This window comes from Panulirus ornatus, chromosome 41 (assembly GCF_036320965.1).
Source record: "Panulirus ornatus isolate Po-2019 chromosome 41, ASM3632096v1, whole genome shotgun sequence".
Classification (NCBI taxonomy): domain Eukaryota; kingdom Metazoa; phylum Arthropoda; class Malacostraca; order Decapoda; family Palinuridae; genus Panulirus; species Panulirus ornatus.
In genome coordinates this window covers 10076263-10095823 of record NC_092264.1, presented here as the reverse complement: position 1 = coordinate 10095823, position 19561 = coordinate 10076263, and the positions used below count along the sequence as shown (strand labels likewise).

General features: G+C 40.5%; 1 protein-coding gene across 9 annotated transcripts in view; it reads left to right on the top strand.

Moving 5' to 3' along the window:
* Positions 1–19561, top strand: part of LOC139761666 (uncharacterized) — an 84321-nt gene that overhangs the window by 30356 nt on the left and 34404 nt on the right. For 6 of the 9 annotated variants that reach the window (XM_071685983.1, XM_071685981.1, XM_071685987.1 and 3 more), the window contains 2 exons: positions 2424–2532; positions 19148–19393. In XM_071685983.1, the coding sequence (XP_071542084.1) occupies positions 2433–2532; positions 19148–19393 (346 nt within the window). In that variant the 5' untranslated portion in view covers positions 2424–2432. The remainder of the gene's footprint in view (positions 1–2423; positions 2533–19147; positions 19394–19561) is intronic. The other 3 variants (XM_071685988.1, XM_071685989.1, XM_071685990.1) reach the window with 2 other exon arrangements.

Below are 19561 nucleotides of genomic sequence, written 5' to 3'. Positions count from 1 at the left end.
TTTGCCCATGCATATATAAGAATGAACAAGGAAATAGATTGAAGTATAATGAGGATGAAAGCATGTGTAGAGCATCAGATTGGGGAAGAGCAGTGTGGTTTCAGAAGTGGTAGAGGATGTGTGGATCAGGTTTTTGCTTTGAAGAATGTATGTGAGAAATACTTAGAAAAGCAAATGGATTTGTATGTAGCATTTATGGATCTGGAGAAGGCATATGATAAGGTTGATAGAGATGCTCTGTGGAAGGTTTTAAGAATATACGGTGTGGGAGGCAAGTTGTTAGAAGCAGTGAAAAGTTTTTATCGAGGATGTAAGGAATGTGTACGAGTAGGAAGAGAGGAAAGTGATTGGTTCTCAGTGAATGTCGATTTGCAGCAGGGGTGCGTGATGTCTCCATGGTTGTTAAATTTGTTTATTGATGGGGTTGTTAGGAAGGTGAATGCAAGAGTTTTGGAGAGAGGGGCAAGTATGCAGTATGTTGTGGATGAGAGAGCTTGGGAAGTGAGTCAGTTGTTGTTTGCTGATGATACAGCACTAGTGGCTGATTCGGGTGAGAAACTGCAGAAGCTGGTGACTGAGTTTGATAAAGTGTGTGAAAGAAGAAAGCTGAAAGTAAATGTGAATAAGAGCAAGGTTATTAGGTACAGTAGGGTTGAGGGACAAGTCAATTGGGAAGTAAGTTTGAATGGAGAAAGGCTGGAGGAAGTGAAGTGTTTTAGATATCTGGGAGTGGATTTGGCAGTGGATGGAACCATAGAAGCGAAAGTGTCACAGGGTGGGGGATGGGGTGAAAGTTCTAGGAGCGTTGAAAAATATGTGGAAGGCGAGAACATTATCTCAGAAAGCAGAAATGGCTATGTTTGAAGGAATAGTGGTTCCAACAATCTTATATGGTTGGTAATGTTGTGCGGAGGAGGGTGGATGTGTTTGAAATGAGATGTTTGAGGACAATATTTGGTGTGAGGTGGTTTGATTGAGTAAGTAGTGAAAGGGTAAGAGAGATGTTTGGTAATAAAAAGAGTGTGGTTAAGAGAGCAGAACAGGGTGTTTTGAAATGGTTTAGTCACATGGAGAGAATGAGTGAGGAAAGATTGACAAAGAGGATATATGTGTCAGAGGTGGAGGGAACAAGTAGAAGTGGGAGACCAAATTGGAGGTGGAAAGATGGAGTGAAAAAGATTTTGAGTGATTGGGGCCTGAACATGCAGGAGGGTGAAAGGTGTGCGAGGAATAGAGTGAATTGGAACGATGTGGTATACTGGGGTTGACGTGCTGTCAATAGATTAAACCAGGGCATGTAAAGCGTCTGGGGTAAACCATGGAAAGTTTTGTGGAGCCTGGATGTGGAACGGGAGCTGTGGTTTCGGTGCATTATACATGACAGCTGGAGACTGGGTGTGAACAAATGTGGCCTTTGTTGTCTTTTCCTAGCGCTATCTCGCTCGCATGTGGGGGAAAGGGGTTGTCATTTCATGTGTGGCAGGGTGGCGGCGGGAATGAATAGAGGCAGCAGGTATGAATTATGTACATGTGTATATATGTATATGTCTGTGTATGTATATACATGTATACGTTGGAATGTATAGGTATGTATATGTGCGTTTGTGGACATGTATGTATATACATGTGTATGTGGGGTTGGGCCATTCTTTCATCTGTTTCTTTGCACTGCCTTGCTGATGCGGGAGACAGCAACAAAGTATAATATATGATATGAATAATGATGTTTGACAAGATGAAATGTGATGCATGTTTCTTTTTGCTTGTGTCAATATTGATACAATATTCTGCGTTTAAAGTGGGCTTAACCTTATTTGAACTACCCAGGTCTCTTAACAAGCATATTTCTACATTTATAAAGGCTAAGAAGTAATACTAGAGTTCACCAGTAACACTAGTAATGGAGACTTTTGCCATGGCCACCCCTTTGAGGGAGTTCCTGGAGGGAACAGACATGAGAGATGTAGATTGATTATATTGTATTTTTCACATGCTTTGATATCACAATTTTCCAAGGAATATTTTGAGTTTATATAATTTGAAAATAGAAGAAAGGCTGAATTAGGAAAGTGTGAAGATATGGAGGAAATCAGATCATTGAAGTAGGAAAATAAAAAGAATGGAGGTTAAAAAAGCAGTGCATGAGGGATGGTGTGGATAAGAATATATGGCAGATCTCAGTATGTGGCGCTTCAGCATCAAAGTATACTTTCTAAAGGACCGGAAATAAGATAGAAATTGTGGTGGTCATCTCTTTCTTATTATTTCTTTTGTTGTCAGCCAGTTATATTGATTAAAGTATTCTGAACCCAGATGCAAACAGTAGATATTTTGTCATTTGCATATTAGAATAACTTTTAGATTTTATCTCTGGTCTTTTGAGATTGGCTTAGTATATAACCATAACCCTTTGTAACTTGCAGGCCTGAGGTATGGATCATTTTCTTAGTGGCTTGGACCACGGACCAAACCCGTGGTATGCTCCTCGTCAAGCTGTAGCAGGTCATGGTCATGAGTTTGCAATTGGTAACAGTGAGTTTCTTATGCTGTTATTTTGTTGTCTGTGATCTTTGTAGATCATGGATGTTTTTATTTGGTAATGGTGATGAAAATGCAAGGTAATAGGCAAAATTGCTTCAGTTTGTGCATTTCGTTGAGTAACATTAATGGAAGTTTGCATGTATGCCCTTTTTATGGTTTTGTGATGTCTATGTCTCATTTTGTACTTTTTTTTTTTTTTTTTTACTTTATTCCCATATACATGTGGTGTATCAATTGTATGTAGCCTCTCAGTTCACCTACAAACAAGTTCTTCCACTCTGATATATTTGCCTCTTTTATCACTTTGCACATTTTGTAGGTATATAAAGTGTGACTTCTCCATACACATCACCTTTACACACAGACTGACTAGTACGCACAGTCAGAAACTGCTGCTCCAGTAACGTCTTCTGAAATGGCATTAACTCTAAATGATTCACTCATTGCATATATAACTTTCTTTAGTGTCCATAAGCTATACTTTCATTTACCTTTATCATCATCCTTTCATTGCCATGCCTCCTACATGACCCTACTGTCTTCAGAGATTCATGGAAGTGTGCAGTGCATAGCTTTAATGCAGTTGTAAAAGAAGTGCAGTACTATCAAGAGAGAGTCACTTGTTGATTAACCTTTAAATGCTGGGTGACTTGTCATGATTTGATCAGAGAAAATAAGGTTTCATATTTTCTGTTTCTCATTATGAAGTAAAAGAAATATGTGGAAATAAAGGATATGTACATACAAGTCAGCTGACATAACTTACACTGGCATGATAAAGTGCTTAAGCTAATACAAGATCACCCAGTAGAAGCAAATGAGGAAGGAAGGAGGGAGAAGTTTTTGTGATGGGATGACCCTTGTGATGTATACTCTCTAAATGCACTTATCACTATTTATACTTACTATTTACACGTATCCGTATATAGTGCTAGACTTGCCCTCGGCCTGTGGCCTGTTAAAGGTGAGGCACTAAGGCCAAGTGGCTCTGGAGTTCTATAGTTATGGAGAATGTTGCCATAGCTACCCTTTTGAGGGATTTCCAGTTGGAACAGGCATCATCAATATAGATAGATAGATATATATATATATATATATATATATATATATATATATATATATATATTTATAGATAGATAGTTATACATATACTTCCACATTTACATATGTTTATTTACACTTATGTTTACAATCCAGAATTGCTTCCTGTGAGTGGTAATCTCTGAAATAAGCATCTGTAGTGATCAAAATTCTATTTAGCACTCATACAAATGCCAAAATATTGTTGGGGGCTTGACAAAAGTCCACTAACATTAGGCTTCATATTATGACTTCTGAGACCTGTTATGTAAGTCCTAACATGGTGATTCTCAGTGTTTAAGGATTAAAAAACAGAAGTGCATAAGGACATCCACTCAAGAGGTTATTTATAAGGATTTTGGGACTAGTATGAGGGATCTAATATCACGAATCACACGTGTTCAAAAGCTTGTTTACAGTAATTAGCAACTACGGTGATTAGATAAAGAAATTTGAGAATTGCTTGCTATGTAAGGTTATCTTAACTTGCAAAAAAATATTACGTCAAACTCATTTTATGATCAGATGTTAATTGGGTAGGGTTAACCAAGACATTTTAGAATCAGTCAGTATGATAGATCTACCATAATTGATCATGTATGCTTATGATCATCTTTTCCCCTGAAGATTAACAAAACAGTGCAGTCAAGTTGCCCATGTTTGTAAAGTGCAGTGATATGTAGTCCATTTATAGAGTCAAGCCATATTTGGAACTTTGGAAGTGGAAATGAATCATAGGGTGGTGAGGGGATGCAGGTTCTAGGAGCATTGAGGAATGTATGGAAAGAGAGAAAGGTTATCTGGGAGGGCAAGAATGGGTATGTTTGAAGGTATAGTAGTCTCAGTGATGTTGGATACAAAGCATGGGCAGATGAGAATGTGTGGAAGAGGGAGGATGTGTTGGAAATTAGATGTTTGAGGACAGCATGTGGTGTGAGGTGGTTTGATTGAGTAAGTGATAAAAGGGAGAGAGAATGAGGTGTGGCAATAATAAGAGTGTGTTTGAGGGAGCTGAAGTGCATGCACTGAAAAGGGGTTTGCCATATGAACAGAATGAGTGAGGAGAAGTTGACAAAGAGGATATAAATATATGTCAGAAGTAGAGGGGACAAGGAGAAAGGGGAGACCAACTTTGGGATGGAAGGATGAAGTAAAAATAGATCTTTGTGAACAGAGCATGAACATGCAAGAAGTCAAAATTTGTGCATGGTATTGAGTGAATTAGGGTGAAGGGAAACCACAGAAAGGCCTATAGAGCCTAGTTGTAGATAGATGGCTGTTATTTTGGTATGTTACACGTTACACATGACAGCTAGTGAATGGATGTGAGTGAATAGTACCTCTCTTCTGTTCTTGGCACTCCTTTGCCAAAGCAAGAAATGAAGAACAATTAGGAAAATATATATATTTTTTTCATCCCTGGGGATAGGGGAGAAAGAATACTTCTCATGTATTCCCTGTGTGTTGTAGAAGGCGACTGAAAGGGGAGGGAGCTGGGGGAGCTGGATTTCCAGGCCCCTGCTGCTCCTTCCAAAAGAAGGAACAGAGAATGGTGCCAGGTGAGGATTTTCTTTCTTAGGTTCAGTCCTCTGTTCTTAACGCTACCTCGCTAAAGCGGGAAATGGTGAATATGTATGAAAGTTTTTTTTCATACTTGATTGCTGTGTCCCATGTTAGTGAGGTAGCACCAGAAAGAGCCAAAGAAAGGTGGTATGTGCATAAATCCAATCTCTATCTGTCATGCGCTGAAAATACAGCTCCCTCTCCACAACCAGGCCCTACAAGAACTTTCCATAGTTTACCCCGGCTGCTTTACATGCCCTGGTTCAATGCATTGATAGCACACCTACCCCAGTATACCACCTCGTTCCAGATCAATCTCCCCTCCGCATGCCTTTCACCCCCTATATGCTCAGGCCCCAATCACTGTATGTCCAGGCCCTGATTGCTTAAAATCTTTTTTGCTCCATCTTTCCATCTTTGATTTGGTCTCCCCCTTCTCCGAGTTTCCTGACACATAAATCCTCTTCATCAGCCTTTCCTCACTCATTCTCTCCATGTGTCCAAACCATTTCAACACAACCTCTTCTGTTCTCTCAACAACGTTCTTTTTATTACCACATAACTTTCTTACCCTTTTATTACTTATTTGATCTAGCCACCTCATGCCACATATCCTCAAACATTTTATTTCCAACACATTCACCTTCCTCCGCACAACCCTATTTGTAGATATGCCTCGCTTTTAACACTGCTCGTAATCACTGCAAGCACATTATCCTTGAGGCAGATTATTCCATTATTCAAAGGAAGTGCGATAGCTTCTCCTCATCATCCACTGATAGGTCTTTTTGATCTGTAGCTAAGGGCATCTCTGATAACTTCTGTTGATCTACCTTTCCCTCACTTCCATTCCGATGGTACTATAGCTGTCTCTCCCTTAGACAGAGCAACTTTCTTTTGTTCCCATTTATCCTCTAACTCAACCTTGGATGACCCTGACATTCTTTCACCCTCCAATGCTCCTCTTACTGATCATATACCTTTTCCTGTAATCTCTTATTGGACTCTCCGAAAAGTGCTTCTTTCTCTGGACACAAGCAAGGCTTATAGTTCTGATGGCATCCATCCCCATGTTTTGAAAGAGTGTGCCTCCGAACTTGCTCCTGTGCTTGCTCGTCTGTTCTGTTTCTGTTTAAAAACCAAAACTTTTCCTTCTCCTTGGAAGCATGCATTGATACATCCCATCCCTAAGAAGGGTGACTGCTCTGACCCCTTTAACTATTGGCCTATTGCCATGACATCTACCATTTCCAAGGTCTTTGAATCCCTCCTCAACTTTCATATTCTTTAACACCTTGAACATCACAGTCTTTGACTCACCAGTATGGCTTCTGTAAGGTGAGATCCACTGTTGATATTTTTCCCTATCTCTCTAATGTCTGGTCATCATTCCCGAAAGATTTTGGGGAGTCATGTGTAGCTGCCCTTGACATATTAAAGGCTTTTGACAGGGTGTGGCATCAGGGTCTCATCTCTAAGCTCCCCTCTTTTGGCTTCCCTCCCTCACTTTACTCCTTAATATATAGCTTCCTCTTTGACCGATTTATCTCTGTGGTTGTTGATGGATCAGCCTCCCTCTTTCCTCTGTCAGCAGCAGTATCCCTCAGGGTTCTGTCCTGTCCCCTACACTTTTCATCCTTTTTTTCAATGATTTCCTCATCTCCACAAATAATCCAATGCACATATACATTGATGACTTAACACTGTATTCAACCACAACTTTCAATCCTGCTCCCTTTTTTCTCACTAGATCTGCATCTTGTCTTGTCACAGCATCCTTGATAAACTTAGATGTGGACAGAATTTCTTAGGGGGATAGACAAAATCTTTTTAGAATGCCTCCAAAACCCAGTTTTTACCCATCTCTGTCAAAAACTCTTTACAACTCTTGCCTTTCCTTTGATGGTTCTGTAATTCCACCTCTTGACTCACTGAGCATACTAGGTATTACTCTTTCTTGGAAACTACACATTACAGGAATAGCTGAGTCTGCCTCAAAGAAACTGAGTGTCCTATTTAGATGTTGAAACTTATCTCTGAACAGTTGCTCCATCTATACAAGGGATTGATTTGTTCTCGTATGGAGTACTAGTCTCACATTTGGGTTGGTTCTAGCTCTGTACGCTTATATGACAGAGTTGATTTGAAAGGGATCTGACTTATAAACTGGCCCAGGCTAACTTCCATACTTGACCCCCTTGCCCAATGGCACAATGTTGGTTCACTTTCCCTCTTCTATAGGTATTACTTTGGTTTTTGCTCCTGAGAGCAGGCTTCTTGTGTGCCCTAATCACTAGCTAGACCATGCAGTGCTTGGCAATCTTCTGCTTCACATGATTATTGTGAGGCCATCGGCAACTCAAGGATGGGCTGTTATGATATATGCTTTTTTCCCTACATGTTGAAGCTTTGGAAATCTCTTCTTTCTCATTCTCATTTTTTTCCCAATAACTATGACCTGGCATATTTCAAAAGACAGGTCTTTCACTTCCTCCAAAATTCATAAATACTTTCCCTTATCTTTCCTTTTTCTGTTTCATAATTCTCTGTATACTTGAATGTAGGTCTGGCTTTGATGTAGACTTCTGTCTTTGACTGGAGCATTCAACATAAAAAACAAACAAACCACATATTATTGTTGGAACTATGATTCCTTCAAACATACCTATTTGTTCCCACCCAGATAATGTTCTCTTTCCTCACATTCTTTAGCGCTCCCAGAAACTTCGCCTCCTCGATCATCCTCTAACTTACTCTTGGTTCCATGGTTTCATTTGCTGCCAAGTCCACTTCCAAATATCTAAAACACTTCACTTCCAATTTTTGCCCTTTCAAACATACAACCCAACTAATTAGTCCTTCAACCCTGCTGAACATAATAACCTTGTTTTTGTTTATATTCACTCTCAACTTTCTCCTTTCATACACTTTCCAAAAACAGTCACAAAATTCAGCAATTTCTCACTCAAATCAACCAACTGTGCTGTATCATCAGCGAACAACAACTGACTCACTTTCCAGGCCCTTTCATCCTCCACATACGGCATATGCACCCTGTCTCCAAGACTCGTGCATTTACCTCCCTCATCACCCCATCAATGAACAGATTAAACAACCATTGTGACAGCACACACCCCTGATGCAGACAAACCTTCACTTGGAAGTGAGTCTTCTCTTTCTACTGGTACACACCCCTTACACCCTTGATAAAAACTTTTCACTGCTAGCAGCTTACCTCCCACCATTTATAAGCAAGACAAGATGCATTTCTATCAACCCCATCATATGCCTTCTCCAAATCCATAAATGCCACATACAAATCCATCTGTTTTTCGAAGTATCTCTCTCACACATTCTTCAAAGCAAACACTTGATTCACATCCTCTACCACTTCTGAAACCCCACTGCTCCTCTCCAATCTGATGCTCTTTACATGCATTCACCTTTTCATTCAACACCCTCGTGTACCGCTTACCAGATATACTCAACAAACTTATACATCTGTAGTGTGAACACTCACCTTTATCCCCTTTGCCTTTATACAGTGGCACTCTACATGCATTCTGCCAATCCTCAGGTACATCATGATCCATATATACACTGAGTACCCTTCCCAACCAATCAACATTACAGTCGCCCTGTTTCTAAATGAATTTTACAGCAGTACCATCCACTCCAGCTGCTTTGCCACATTTCATCTTACACAAGGCTTTCATCGTCTCATCTCTCTTCATCAAACCACTCTCCATAACTCTCTTACTTTGCATCCCACCCCAACCAAAACACCCTACATCTGCCTCTTTATCATCAAACTCATTTAGCAATCCTTCAAAATACTCATTCCATCTCCTCCTCACTCATCACTACCTGTTATCACTTTCCCTTTTTCTCCCTTTACCAGTGTACCAGTGTTTACCGGTGTTTACCAGTGTTACCAGTGTACCAGTGTTTTATCCCTGGGGATAGGGGAGAAAGAATACTTCCCACGCATTCATCACATGTCGTAGAAGGCGACTAAAGGGGAAGGGAGCGGGGGGCTGGAAACCCTCCCCTCCTTGCATTTTAACTTTCTAAAAGGGGAAACAGAAGGAGGAGTCACGCGGGGAGTGCTCATCCTCCTCGAAGGCTCAGATTAGGGTGTCTAAATGTGTGTGGATGTAACCAAGATGAGAAAAAAGTAGAGATAGGTAGTAAGTTTGAGGAAAGGAACCTGGTTGTTTTGGCTCTGAGTGAAGCGAAGCTCAAGGGTAAAGGGGAAGAGTGGTTTGGGAATGTCTTGGGAGTAAAGTCAGGGGTTAGTGAGAGGACAAGAGCAAGGGAAGGAGTAGCACTACTCCTGAAACAGGAGTGGTGGGAGTATGTGATAGAGTGTAAGAAAATAAACTCTATATTGACATGGGTAAAACTGAAAGTGGACAGAGAGAGATGGGTGATTATTGGTGTACATGCACCTCGGCATGAGAAGAAAGATCATGAGAGGCAAGTGTTTTGGGAGCAACTGAATAAATGTGTTAGTACTTTTGATGCACAAGACTGGGTTATAGTGATGGGTGATTTGAATGCAAAGGTGAGTAATGTGGCAGTTGAGGGAGTAATTGGTGTACATGGAGTGTTCATTGTTGTAAATGGAAATGGTGAAGAGCTTGTAGATTTATGTGCTGAAAAAGGACTGGTGATTGGGAAAACCTAGTTTAAAAAGAGAGATATACATAAGTATACGTATGTAAGTAGGAGAGATGGCCAGAGAGCGTTATTGGATTACGTGTTAATTGATAGGTGTGCAAGAGAGAGACTTTTGGGTGTTAATGTGCTGAGAGGTGCAACTGGAGGGACGTCTTATCATTATCTTGTGGAGGCGAAGGTGAAGATTTGTAGAGGTTTTCAGAAGAGAAAATGTTGGGGTGAAAAGAGTGGTGAGAGTAAGTGAGCTTGGGAAGGAGACTTGTGTGAGGAAGTACCAGGAGAGACTGAGTACAGAATGGGAAAAGGTGAGAACAAGGAAGTAAGGGGAGTAGGGGAGGAATGGGATTTATTGAGGGAAGCAGTGATAGCTTGCGCAAAAGATGCTTGTGGCATGAGAAGTGTGGGAGGTGGGCAGATTAGAAAGGGTAGTGAGTGGTTGGGATGAAGAAGTAAGATTATTAGTGAAAGAGAAGAGAGAGGCATTTGGACGATTTTTGCAGGGAAACAATGCAAATGAGTGGGAGATGTATAAAAAAAAGAGGCAGGAGGTCAAGAGAAAGGTGCAAGGGGTGAGAAAGAGGGCAAATGAGAGTAGGGGTGAGAGAGTATCATTAATTTTTAGGGAGAATATAAAAAAAATATTTTGGAAGGAGGTAAATAAATTGCGTAAGACAAGGGAACAAATGGGAACATCAGTGAAGGGGGCTAATGGGGAGGTGATAACAAGAAGTGAGTATTTTGAAGGTTTGTTGAATGTGTTTGATGATAGAGTGGCAGATATAGGGTGTTTTGATCAAGGTGGTGTGCAAAGTGAGAGGGTTAGGGGGAATGATTTGGTAAACAGAGAAGAGGTAGTAAAAGCTTTGCGGAAGATGAAAGCCGGCAAGGCAGTGGGTTCGGATGGTATTGCAGTGGAATTTATTAAAAAAGGGAGTGACTGTATTGTTGACTGGTTGGTAAGGTTATTTAATGTATGTATGACTCATGGTGAGGTGCCTGAGGATTGGCGGAATACTTGTATAGTGCCATTGTACAAAGGCAAAGGGGATAAAAGTGAGTGCTCAAATTACAGAGGTATAAGTTTGCTGAGTATTCCTGGTAAATTATATGGGAGGGTATTGATTGAGAGCGTGAAGGCATGTTCAGAGCATCAGATTGGGGAAGATCAGTGTGGTTTCATTCGTGGTAGAGGATGTGTGGATCAGATGTTTGCTTTGAAGAATGTATGTGAGAAATACCTAGAAAAGCAAATGGATTTGTATGTAGCATTTATGGATCTGGAGAAGGCATATGATAAAGTTGATATAGATGCTCTGTGGAAGATATTAAGAATATATGGTGTGGGAGGCAAGTTGTTAGAAGCAGTGAAAAGTTTTAATCGAGGATGTAAGGCATGTGTACATGTAGGAAGAGAGGAAAGTGATTGGTTCTCAGTGAATGTAGGTTTGCGGCAGGGGTGTGTGATGTCTCTATGGTTGTTTAATTTGTTTATGGATAGGGTTGTTAGGGAGGTGAATGCAAGAGTTTTGGAAAGAGGGGCAAGTATGCAGTCTGCTGTGGATGAGAGAGCTTGGGAAGTGAGTCAGTTGTTGTTCGCTGGTGATACAGTGCTGGTGGCTGATTCATGTGAGAAACTGCAGAAGCTGGTGACTGAGTCTGGTAAAGTGTGTGAAAGAAGAAAGCTGAGAGTAAATGTGAATAAGAGCAAGGTTATTAGGTACAGTAGGGTTGAGGGACAAGTCAATTGGGAGGTAAGTTTGAATGGAGAAAGACTGGAGGAAGTGAAGTGTTTTAGATATCTGGGAGTGGATTTGGCAGCAGATGAAACCATGGAAGTTGAAGTGAATCATAGGATGGGGAGGGGGCGAAAATTCTGGGAGCATTGAAGAATGTGTTTAAGTCGAGAACATTATCCCGGAAAGCAAAAATGGGTATGTTTGAAGGAATAGTGGTTCCAACAATGTTATATAGTTGCGAGATGTGGGCTATGGATAGAGTTGTGCGGAGGAGGGTGAATGTGCTGGAAATGAGATGTTTGAGGACAATATGTGGTGTGAGATGGTTTGATCGAGTAAGTAATATTAAGGTAAAAGAGATGTGTGGTGATAAAAAAGAGTGTGGTTGAGAGAGCAGAAGAGGGTGTTTTGAAATGGTTCGGTCACATGGAGAGAATTAGTGAGGAAATATTGACCAAGAGGATATATGTGTCGAAGGTGGAGGGAACGAGGAGAATTGGGAGATCAAATTGAAGGTGGAAAGATAGAGTGAAAAAGATTTTGAGTTGTCGGGGCCTGAACATGCCTCCTACAGGAGTGTGAAAGGCGTACAAGGAATAGAGTGAATTGGAACGATGTAGTGTACCAGGGTCGACGTGCTGTCAGTGGATTGAACTAGGGCATGTGAAGTGTCTGGGGTAAATCATGGAAAGTTGTGTGGGGCCTGGATGTGGAAAGGGAGCTGTGGTTTTGGTGCATTATTACATGACAGCTAGAGACTGAGTGTGAACGAATGTGGCCTTTGTGTCTTTTCCTAGTGCTACCTCACGCACTTGAGGTGGGAGGGTGTTGTTATTTCATGTGTGGCAGGGTGGCGATGGGAATGAATAAGGGCAGACAGTATAAATTATGTACATGTGTATATATGTATATGTCTGTGTGTGTATATATATGTATAAGTTGAGATGTATAGGTATGTATATTTGCATGTGTGGACGTGTATGTATATACATGTGTATGGGGTTGGGCTGGGCCATTCTTTCATCTGTTTCCTTGCGCTACCTCGCTAACGCGGGAGACAGCGACAAAGCAAAATAAATAAATAATAGATATACCATTGTTCCTCTTTTTTCCTCTTGTCTTATACATTATTTACTTCCTTCCAAAACATCTTTTTATTCCCCCCAAAGTTTAATGATACTCTCTCACCCCAACTCTCATTTGCCCTCTTTTCATCCCTTTCACCTTCCTCTTGACCTGCAGCCACTTTAATTTGCACTCCTTCCCTATATGTACCATCCAGGTGTCTGTCTTTTCTCTTTCATTAGCAACTTTACTTCTTCATCCCAACATTCAGTAACCTTTCTAATCTGCCCACTTCTCACCTTTTGCATGCCACATGCAACTCTTGCTTATTCCATCACTGCATCCGTAAATACCTCCCATTCCTCATTCAATCCCCTCACTTCATTTACTCTCACCTTTTGCTATTCTACACTCAATTTCTGCTGATATTTCTTCACACTAGTCTCCATTCCAAGCTCACTTACTCTCACCACTCTTTTCTCCTGACATCATTTCCTCTTTCGAAAACCTCTACAAATCTTCATCCTTGCCCCATAAGATAGTGATCAGACATCCCGCCAGCTGCCCCTCTTAGCAGGTGTACATCCAAAAGTTTTTCTTTTACATGCCTATTGCTTAATATGTAATCTAATAGTGCCAGTTGACCATCTGTCTTATTCACACATGTATACCTGTGTATATTCCTCTTTTTAAAGCAGGTGTTCCCTGTCATCAGTCTTTTTTCAGCACACAACTCTACAAGCTCTTCACAATTTCTATTCATAGCACAGTACCCCATGTGCACCAGTTATACCCTCAACTGCCACACTACTTGCTCTTGCATTTAAATCACCCATCACAGATATCCAGTCTTGTGCACCAAAACTGCTGACACACACATACACAGCTGCTCCCAAACCACTTACCTCTCATGATCTTTCTTCTCATAGGTAGTAGCATAAACAGCATTGATTACCCATCTCTCACCATCCACTTTCAGTTTTGCCCTCATCACTTTAGAATTTACTTCCTAACACTATCACACTTCCATTTCTCCTGCTTCAGGAGTAGTGCTACTCCTCCCTTAGCTCTTGTCCTCTCTCCATCCCCTAATTTTACTCCCAAGACATTTCTTAATGTATGTGAGTAGGAGAGATGGTCAAAGGGCACAATTGAATTACGTGTTAATTGATAGGTGTGCAAAAGGAATACTTTTGGATGTTAATGTGCTGAGAGGGGAAGCTGGTTGGATGCCTGATCACTATCTTGTGAAGGTGGTGAAGATTTGTAGAGGTTTTCAAAAAGAAGGGAAAATGTTGGGAGAAGAGCGGTGAGAGTAAGTGAGCTTGGAAGGGAGACGTTTGTGAGGAAATACTAGGAGAGATTGAATGTAGAATGGCAAAAGGTAAGAGCAAATGACTTGAGGGGAGTGGGTGAGGAATGGGATGTATTTAGGGAAGCAGTGATGGCATGTGCAATAAATGTATGTGGCATGAGAAAGGTGGGAGGTGGGCTGATTAGGTGTAGTGAGTGGTGGGATGAAGTAAAGTTGTTAGTGAAAGAGAAAAGAGAGGCATTTGGATGATACTTACAAGGAAGCAGTGCAAATGACTGGGAGATGTATAGAAAAAAAAAAGTGGCAGGAGGGCAAGAGGAAGGTGCAAGGGTTGAAAAAAAGGGCAAGTGAGAGTTGGGGTGAGAGAGTATCATTAAAATTTAGGGAGAATAAAAAGATGTATTGGAAGGTAGTAAATAACGTATGTAAGACAAGAGAACAAATGGGAACATTGGTGAAAGGGGCAAGGGGGATGTGATAACAGGTAGTGATGAAGCGAAAAGGGGACGGAGTGAGTATTTTGAAGGTTTGACGTTAGAGTGGCAGATGTAGGGTGTTATAGTTAGGGTGGTGTGTGAAGTGAGCGGGTCAGGGAGAATGGTTTGGTTTAGAGAGAAGAGGTAGTGAAAGCTTTGCAGAAGATGGAACCCGACAAGGCGGTAGGTTTAGATGGTATTGCAGTTGAATTCATTAAGAAAGGGGGTGGGGTGACTATTGTTGATTAGTTGGTAAGGATATTCTTTTTATGTATGGATCATGGTGAGATGCCTGAGGATTAGTGGAATGCATGCATAGTGCCATTGTACAAAGCAGAGGGGATATAAGTGAGTGTTCAAGGGAAAGTATTTACGAATTTTGGAGAAAATGCCACACAATAATCATGTGATGCAGCAGTGTGGTCTAACTGTACCCTGTTCACCCAGACCTGATAGCTGGGTTGACACAAAGCTTAGCTACTATGGGTGGACACAAACAGACGACAATGACTGTCCGCCGCTGGAACATTTTCTGCCAGAGGATGGCGACCCGGCTCCGGTCAGACTGCTGTAACAGTCTAGCATACTTTTTATTGCTTTTTATTGATTTACTTACAGTTAGACAGATCAAGGAACTGCATTAATTAGGATATATCTAAAATATTTCTTGATATTTTATGATTATCAGATATAATTACTGCTGGTTAAGACTTGAAAATCTGACAGTTGTAATAACACTTCTCTGGCTCATCCACCTGTTGCGTAAACCTTATCTGTTCGTGACACCGTTCAAGTCTGTTACATCATGCTATGATAAAAGGTTCTCAGAATATCATATTACAGTAAAAAGGTACAAAATAAACAATGAAAAACCTCTAGATAATGAGGAGTAAGCTATTTTTTCTGTAAGTCATGTAAAATAAAGCCAGACAAATCATTACAAAAAATTATGTAAACTGGCAAATAATGATTATGTACAGAATAATGAAAACTGGCAGATAACCAATATTTACAGTACGAGTCCATACATTTGGCACTTTTGTCTTGTGAGACAAAGCACGTAATCTTTTTGATTGAAAACATCTACATGCCCACATTTGCTTCGAACGTCATTCATATTTTATAAGACTTGATAATCAACTTTAATTTTCTTTGATAACGGTAAACTTTTTATGCTATTTTTTACCTCTTAAGCTTCGGACATGATTCCATATTTAAACTGGCTGCTTAATTTGCATGCAATTTACAGTTATAAATGTAAATGTGTTAAGAAGAGCTGTAGATTTACCACGCTCCAAAGTGTTGTATTAACCAATCAGCGCTCTTAATTCAAACTTTTCAAGGCTCCAGCTATCAGATCTGAGTGAGCAGGATATAATGATGGGGCACACAAGCAGCCAGCTCATTAGAGTGAAAACCAGAGTAATACCTACAGAAAAGAGAAAGTGATTCAAACTTTTCAAGGCTCCAGCTACCAGATTTGAGTGAGCAGGGTATAGTGATGGGGTGCACAAGCAGCCAGCTCATTAGAGTGAAAACCAGAGTAATACCTATAGAAGAGAGAAAGTGATCCAACATTGTGGTGTTGAGCAAGGTGGTCACGTTTGGAAAGATGTGGAGCTAGAGCCACCCCAGTTGTGAGAGTAATATGCCATACAAGGATGAATCTTTCCCTTGTTTATATAAATGGAGCAACTGTTCAGAAGAGAGGAGTTTTGACATATTAACATGACACCCAGTTTCCTTAGAGGCAGACTTAGCTATTCCTGTAATGTGGGGTTTCCAAGAAAGCATAGATGTTATCGTAATACCAAGTATGTTCAATGAGTCAAGAGGTGGAATTACAGAACCGTCATAGGAAAGACGAGAGTTGTGAGGATTTTTTTTATTGAGAAATGGGTAAGGACTGGTTCTTGGAGGCATTAAACTTAACAAGATTTATTGTACCCTACTGAGATATCCTGTCCAAGTCTGAGCTTATTGAGGAATACATGCTCTCCAAAAAATCCTTGTTGAAAATCCTAATCAATCAGCAACACAGTAACCCCTTTCTCAAAAAACTTGACTTCATTACGATCCACTCCAGCTGCCTTACCAAATCTCATTTTATGTAAGGCCTTCAGTGCATTTTCTCTCTTCACCAAACCACTTTCCCTGATTCTAACTTTGCATACCTAACCATCCCATACACCCTACAAATGCCACTTTATCATTGAAACACTTGGCAATCCTTCAAAATATTCCATCCCTTCATCACCTCTTCAGTACATGTTACCGCTTCCCTACTTACTCCCTTCACTGATATTCCCATTTGTCCTCTTATTTTTGACACTGTTAACATTCCAAAACATCTTTTCCCTGAAGTTTACTGATACTTTTTTCACTCTACCTCTTATGAGCCCCTTTTTCAGCCTTAGCACCTTCCTCTTAACCTCCTGCCACTTTTTCATGTACATCACCCAGTCTTTTGTATTCCTTCCCTGTAAGTACCTCCTGTACATCTCTTTTTTTCTCTTTCACAATCAACTTTACTTCATCATCCCACCTTTTGATGTCACACACTTCTTATGCATGCCAGCACAGCTTCCATAAATATCTCCCTTTACTCACCCACTCTTACTTTGTTCACTCTCACTTTTTGCCATTCTGCACCTAATCTCTCTTGGATTTTCTTTACACACTTCTCTTTTCCAAGCTCATTTTCATTCACCCCTCTCTTCACACTCATTTCATATCCTCTTTTCCAAAAATCTCTTCAAATCTTCACCCTTGCCCTTACTAGGTAATGATGAGACTTCCCACCAGCAACATATTCACATCCAAGTATCTGTCTTTTGCATGCCAGTCAATTAGTGTGTAATTCAATAATGCACTTTTATCATCTTTTGTACTCACCCATGTATACTTATGTATGTCTCCCATTTTAAACCTGGTATTCCTGATCATCAGTTCTCTTTCTGCACACAACTCCACAAGCTGTTTACCATTCTTATTCACGATGTCAGTTACCCTGTGTTCCCTCAGCTGCCTCATTACTCACTTTTGTATTTAATTACCCATCACTGATACCCATTCTCATGCATTAAAAATTGATGCAGACTCATTTACCTGCTTCCAAAGCGCTCATGCCTCATCATCATTCTTCTCATGGTTTGGTTCATAAGCGCTAATAATCATCCATCTCTCACAATGCATGTTTATTTTAACCCACATCATTCTGGAACTTCCTTCCTTACATTCTTTCACACATTCCCATGACTCTAGCTTCATCAGTAGTGTTACCCCTTCCTTAGCTTTTCCCCTCACACCAACTCCTGATTTTATCCCAAAGACATTTCTTAACCAGTATTCCCGTTTATCCTTGAGCTTTGTTTCACTCAAAGCCAGAACATCTAGATTTCTTTTCTCAAACAAGCTACATATTTTCCTTTCTTCTCATCTTGATTACATCCACATACATTCAAACACCCTAGCCTGAACCTTTGAGAAGGAAGAGCACTCCTTGCTTAGCTTCTGTTCCATCTTTTCGGAATTGAATTACAAGAAGTGGGGAAGTCCAGTCCCTCGCTCCTGCCCCTTGTCATTTATTTTATCATATAAACCCAGGACCTCTTCTCCTGAGGCTCCTGCAGCTCTAGGGCTGTTTGATTATCAACAGTAGGGAAAGGATGGATTCCTTAGGAGTATGGAGTTTGCTGAGATTACACTTGGTGATGCATCTTCACTGAAGATGACTTTTCACCCACAGCATAACCACAGGCAAGCAAAGTCCAGCAACCTTCACCACGTTATATGTTTAGTGTTTTGATACACTTGTTTATTTTTGTCATCATCAAATAGATTTGTATCATTAGATAGAGTATCATCTGGATCGCTAAACTCCTTATCACTACGTTATCACTGCGTTGCAAATACTACTCAGTTTCCTCTACACTTTTTCGTCTTGTGATATCCTCTCCATTCCATGGCTGAAGGGTATCTGAAGAACTCATTTGAAGTTGTTGTAGGAGGTCTTGGTGTCTTGCATCACTACTGTAGATCAGTTGAAATTCAGATTTTGATGCAAAAGCATGGATTGTAGATCTACATGAAGTCCAGTCTTCTCTGCAATTGGAGGTTATCAAGGGAGGTGTTGTTAAAAGGTTGAAAAATTATAAATAAGATGTGACATCTGTGGTGCTCAGAGTGCTGCAGTTTTATATTTCCAATATCCAATGACCCCTTTACTTTAACTCATTCCCAGAGCTCCAAAAATTGGAGGCCCAAGCTACATATATTGAATACAGCAGAAATCTCAATTAGATTTCTTGCATGACAATGATTTTCCTATGATTATGGCTCTGATCACGTATGATGGGACTGTCAGTTACAGTGGGTAAAGAGTAGGTCGTGCTTCCTTACCAAAATTGGGTGCTTTTACTTTCCACAGTGAATGATCAAATTTGATCGATAAAGAAGCTTTTACAAGGCTTACCAGTCTTCATTATAGATCTGATTCTCAAACCCAGGGATATAGGGATGGCGACCAACAGTAACTAATACCACTTTAAAGGGACAGTTGTGGCTGTGTTTTATTGTGCCACCCTGATGGGGAAGTTACAGTATCGGTCTTCTTGCAGGACATATTGGTAGTAGTTTTGAAAGACCCTCAAGGCTCCAAGCTAATTTGTAATTTTTTTTTATTACAGGCTCTTTCCAGTTGATTCCAATCACAGGAAGCAGTAACCATACTAGCAGCAGTCACAGTACATATAACACAAGCACCAACCAGTTAAACTTACAGTCTGCCTTTAAACCTCCTGCTGATTCGACAAAGGTCAAATCAGAGGTCAAAGACGAGGATGAGAGGGATGAAACCAAGACTCCATCTCCGTCAGTAGCCCTCACACCATTGTCCACTAACATGGCTCATCATAGCCATAAAGCCAAAAATAGTAGGTAGCCATAATTTTTTTCCCACAAAATATGATGATCATTGGGTTTCAGAAGGTTGCTGGACCTAGCTGTAGGAGCACTGACAAAGATGAATTTTGGTCTCGGAAAATTCTTCACCATTTGGCCTTCCATCCCATTCATAGATCACTTGATTATTTAGCTCTATC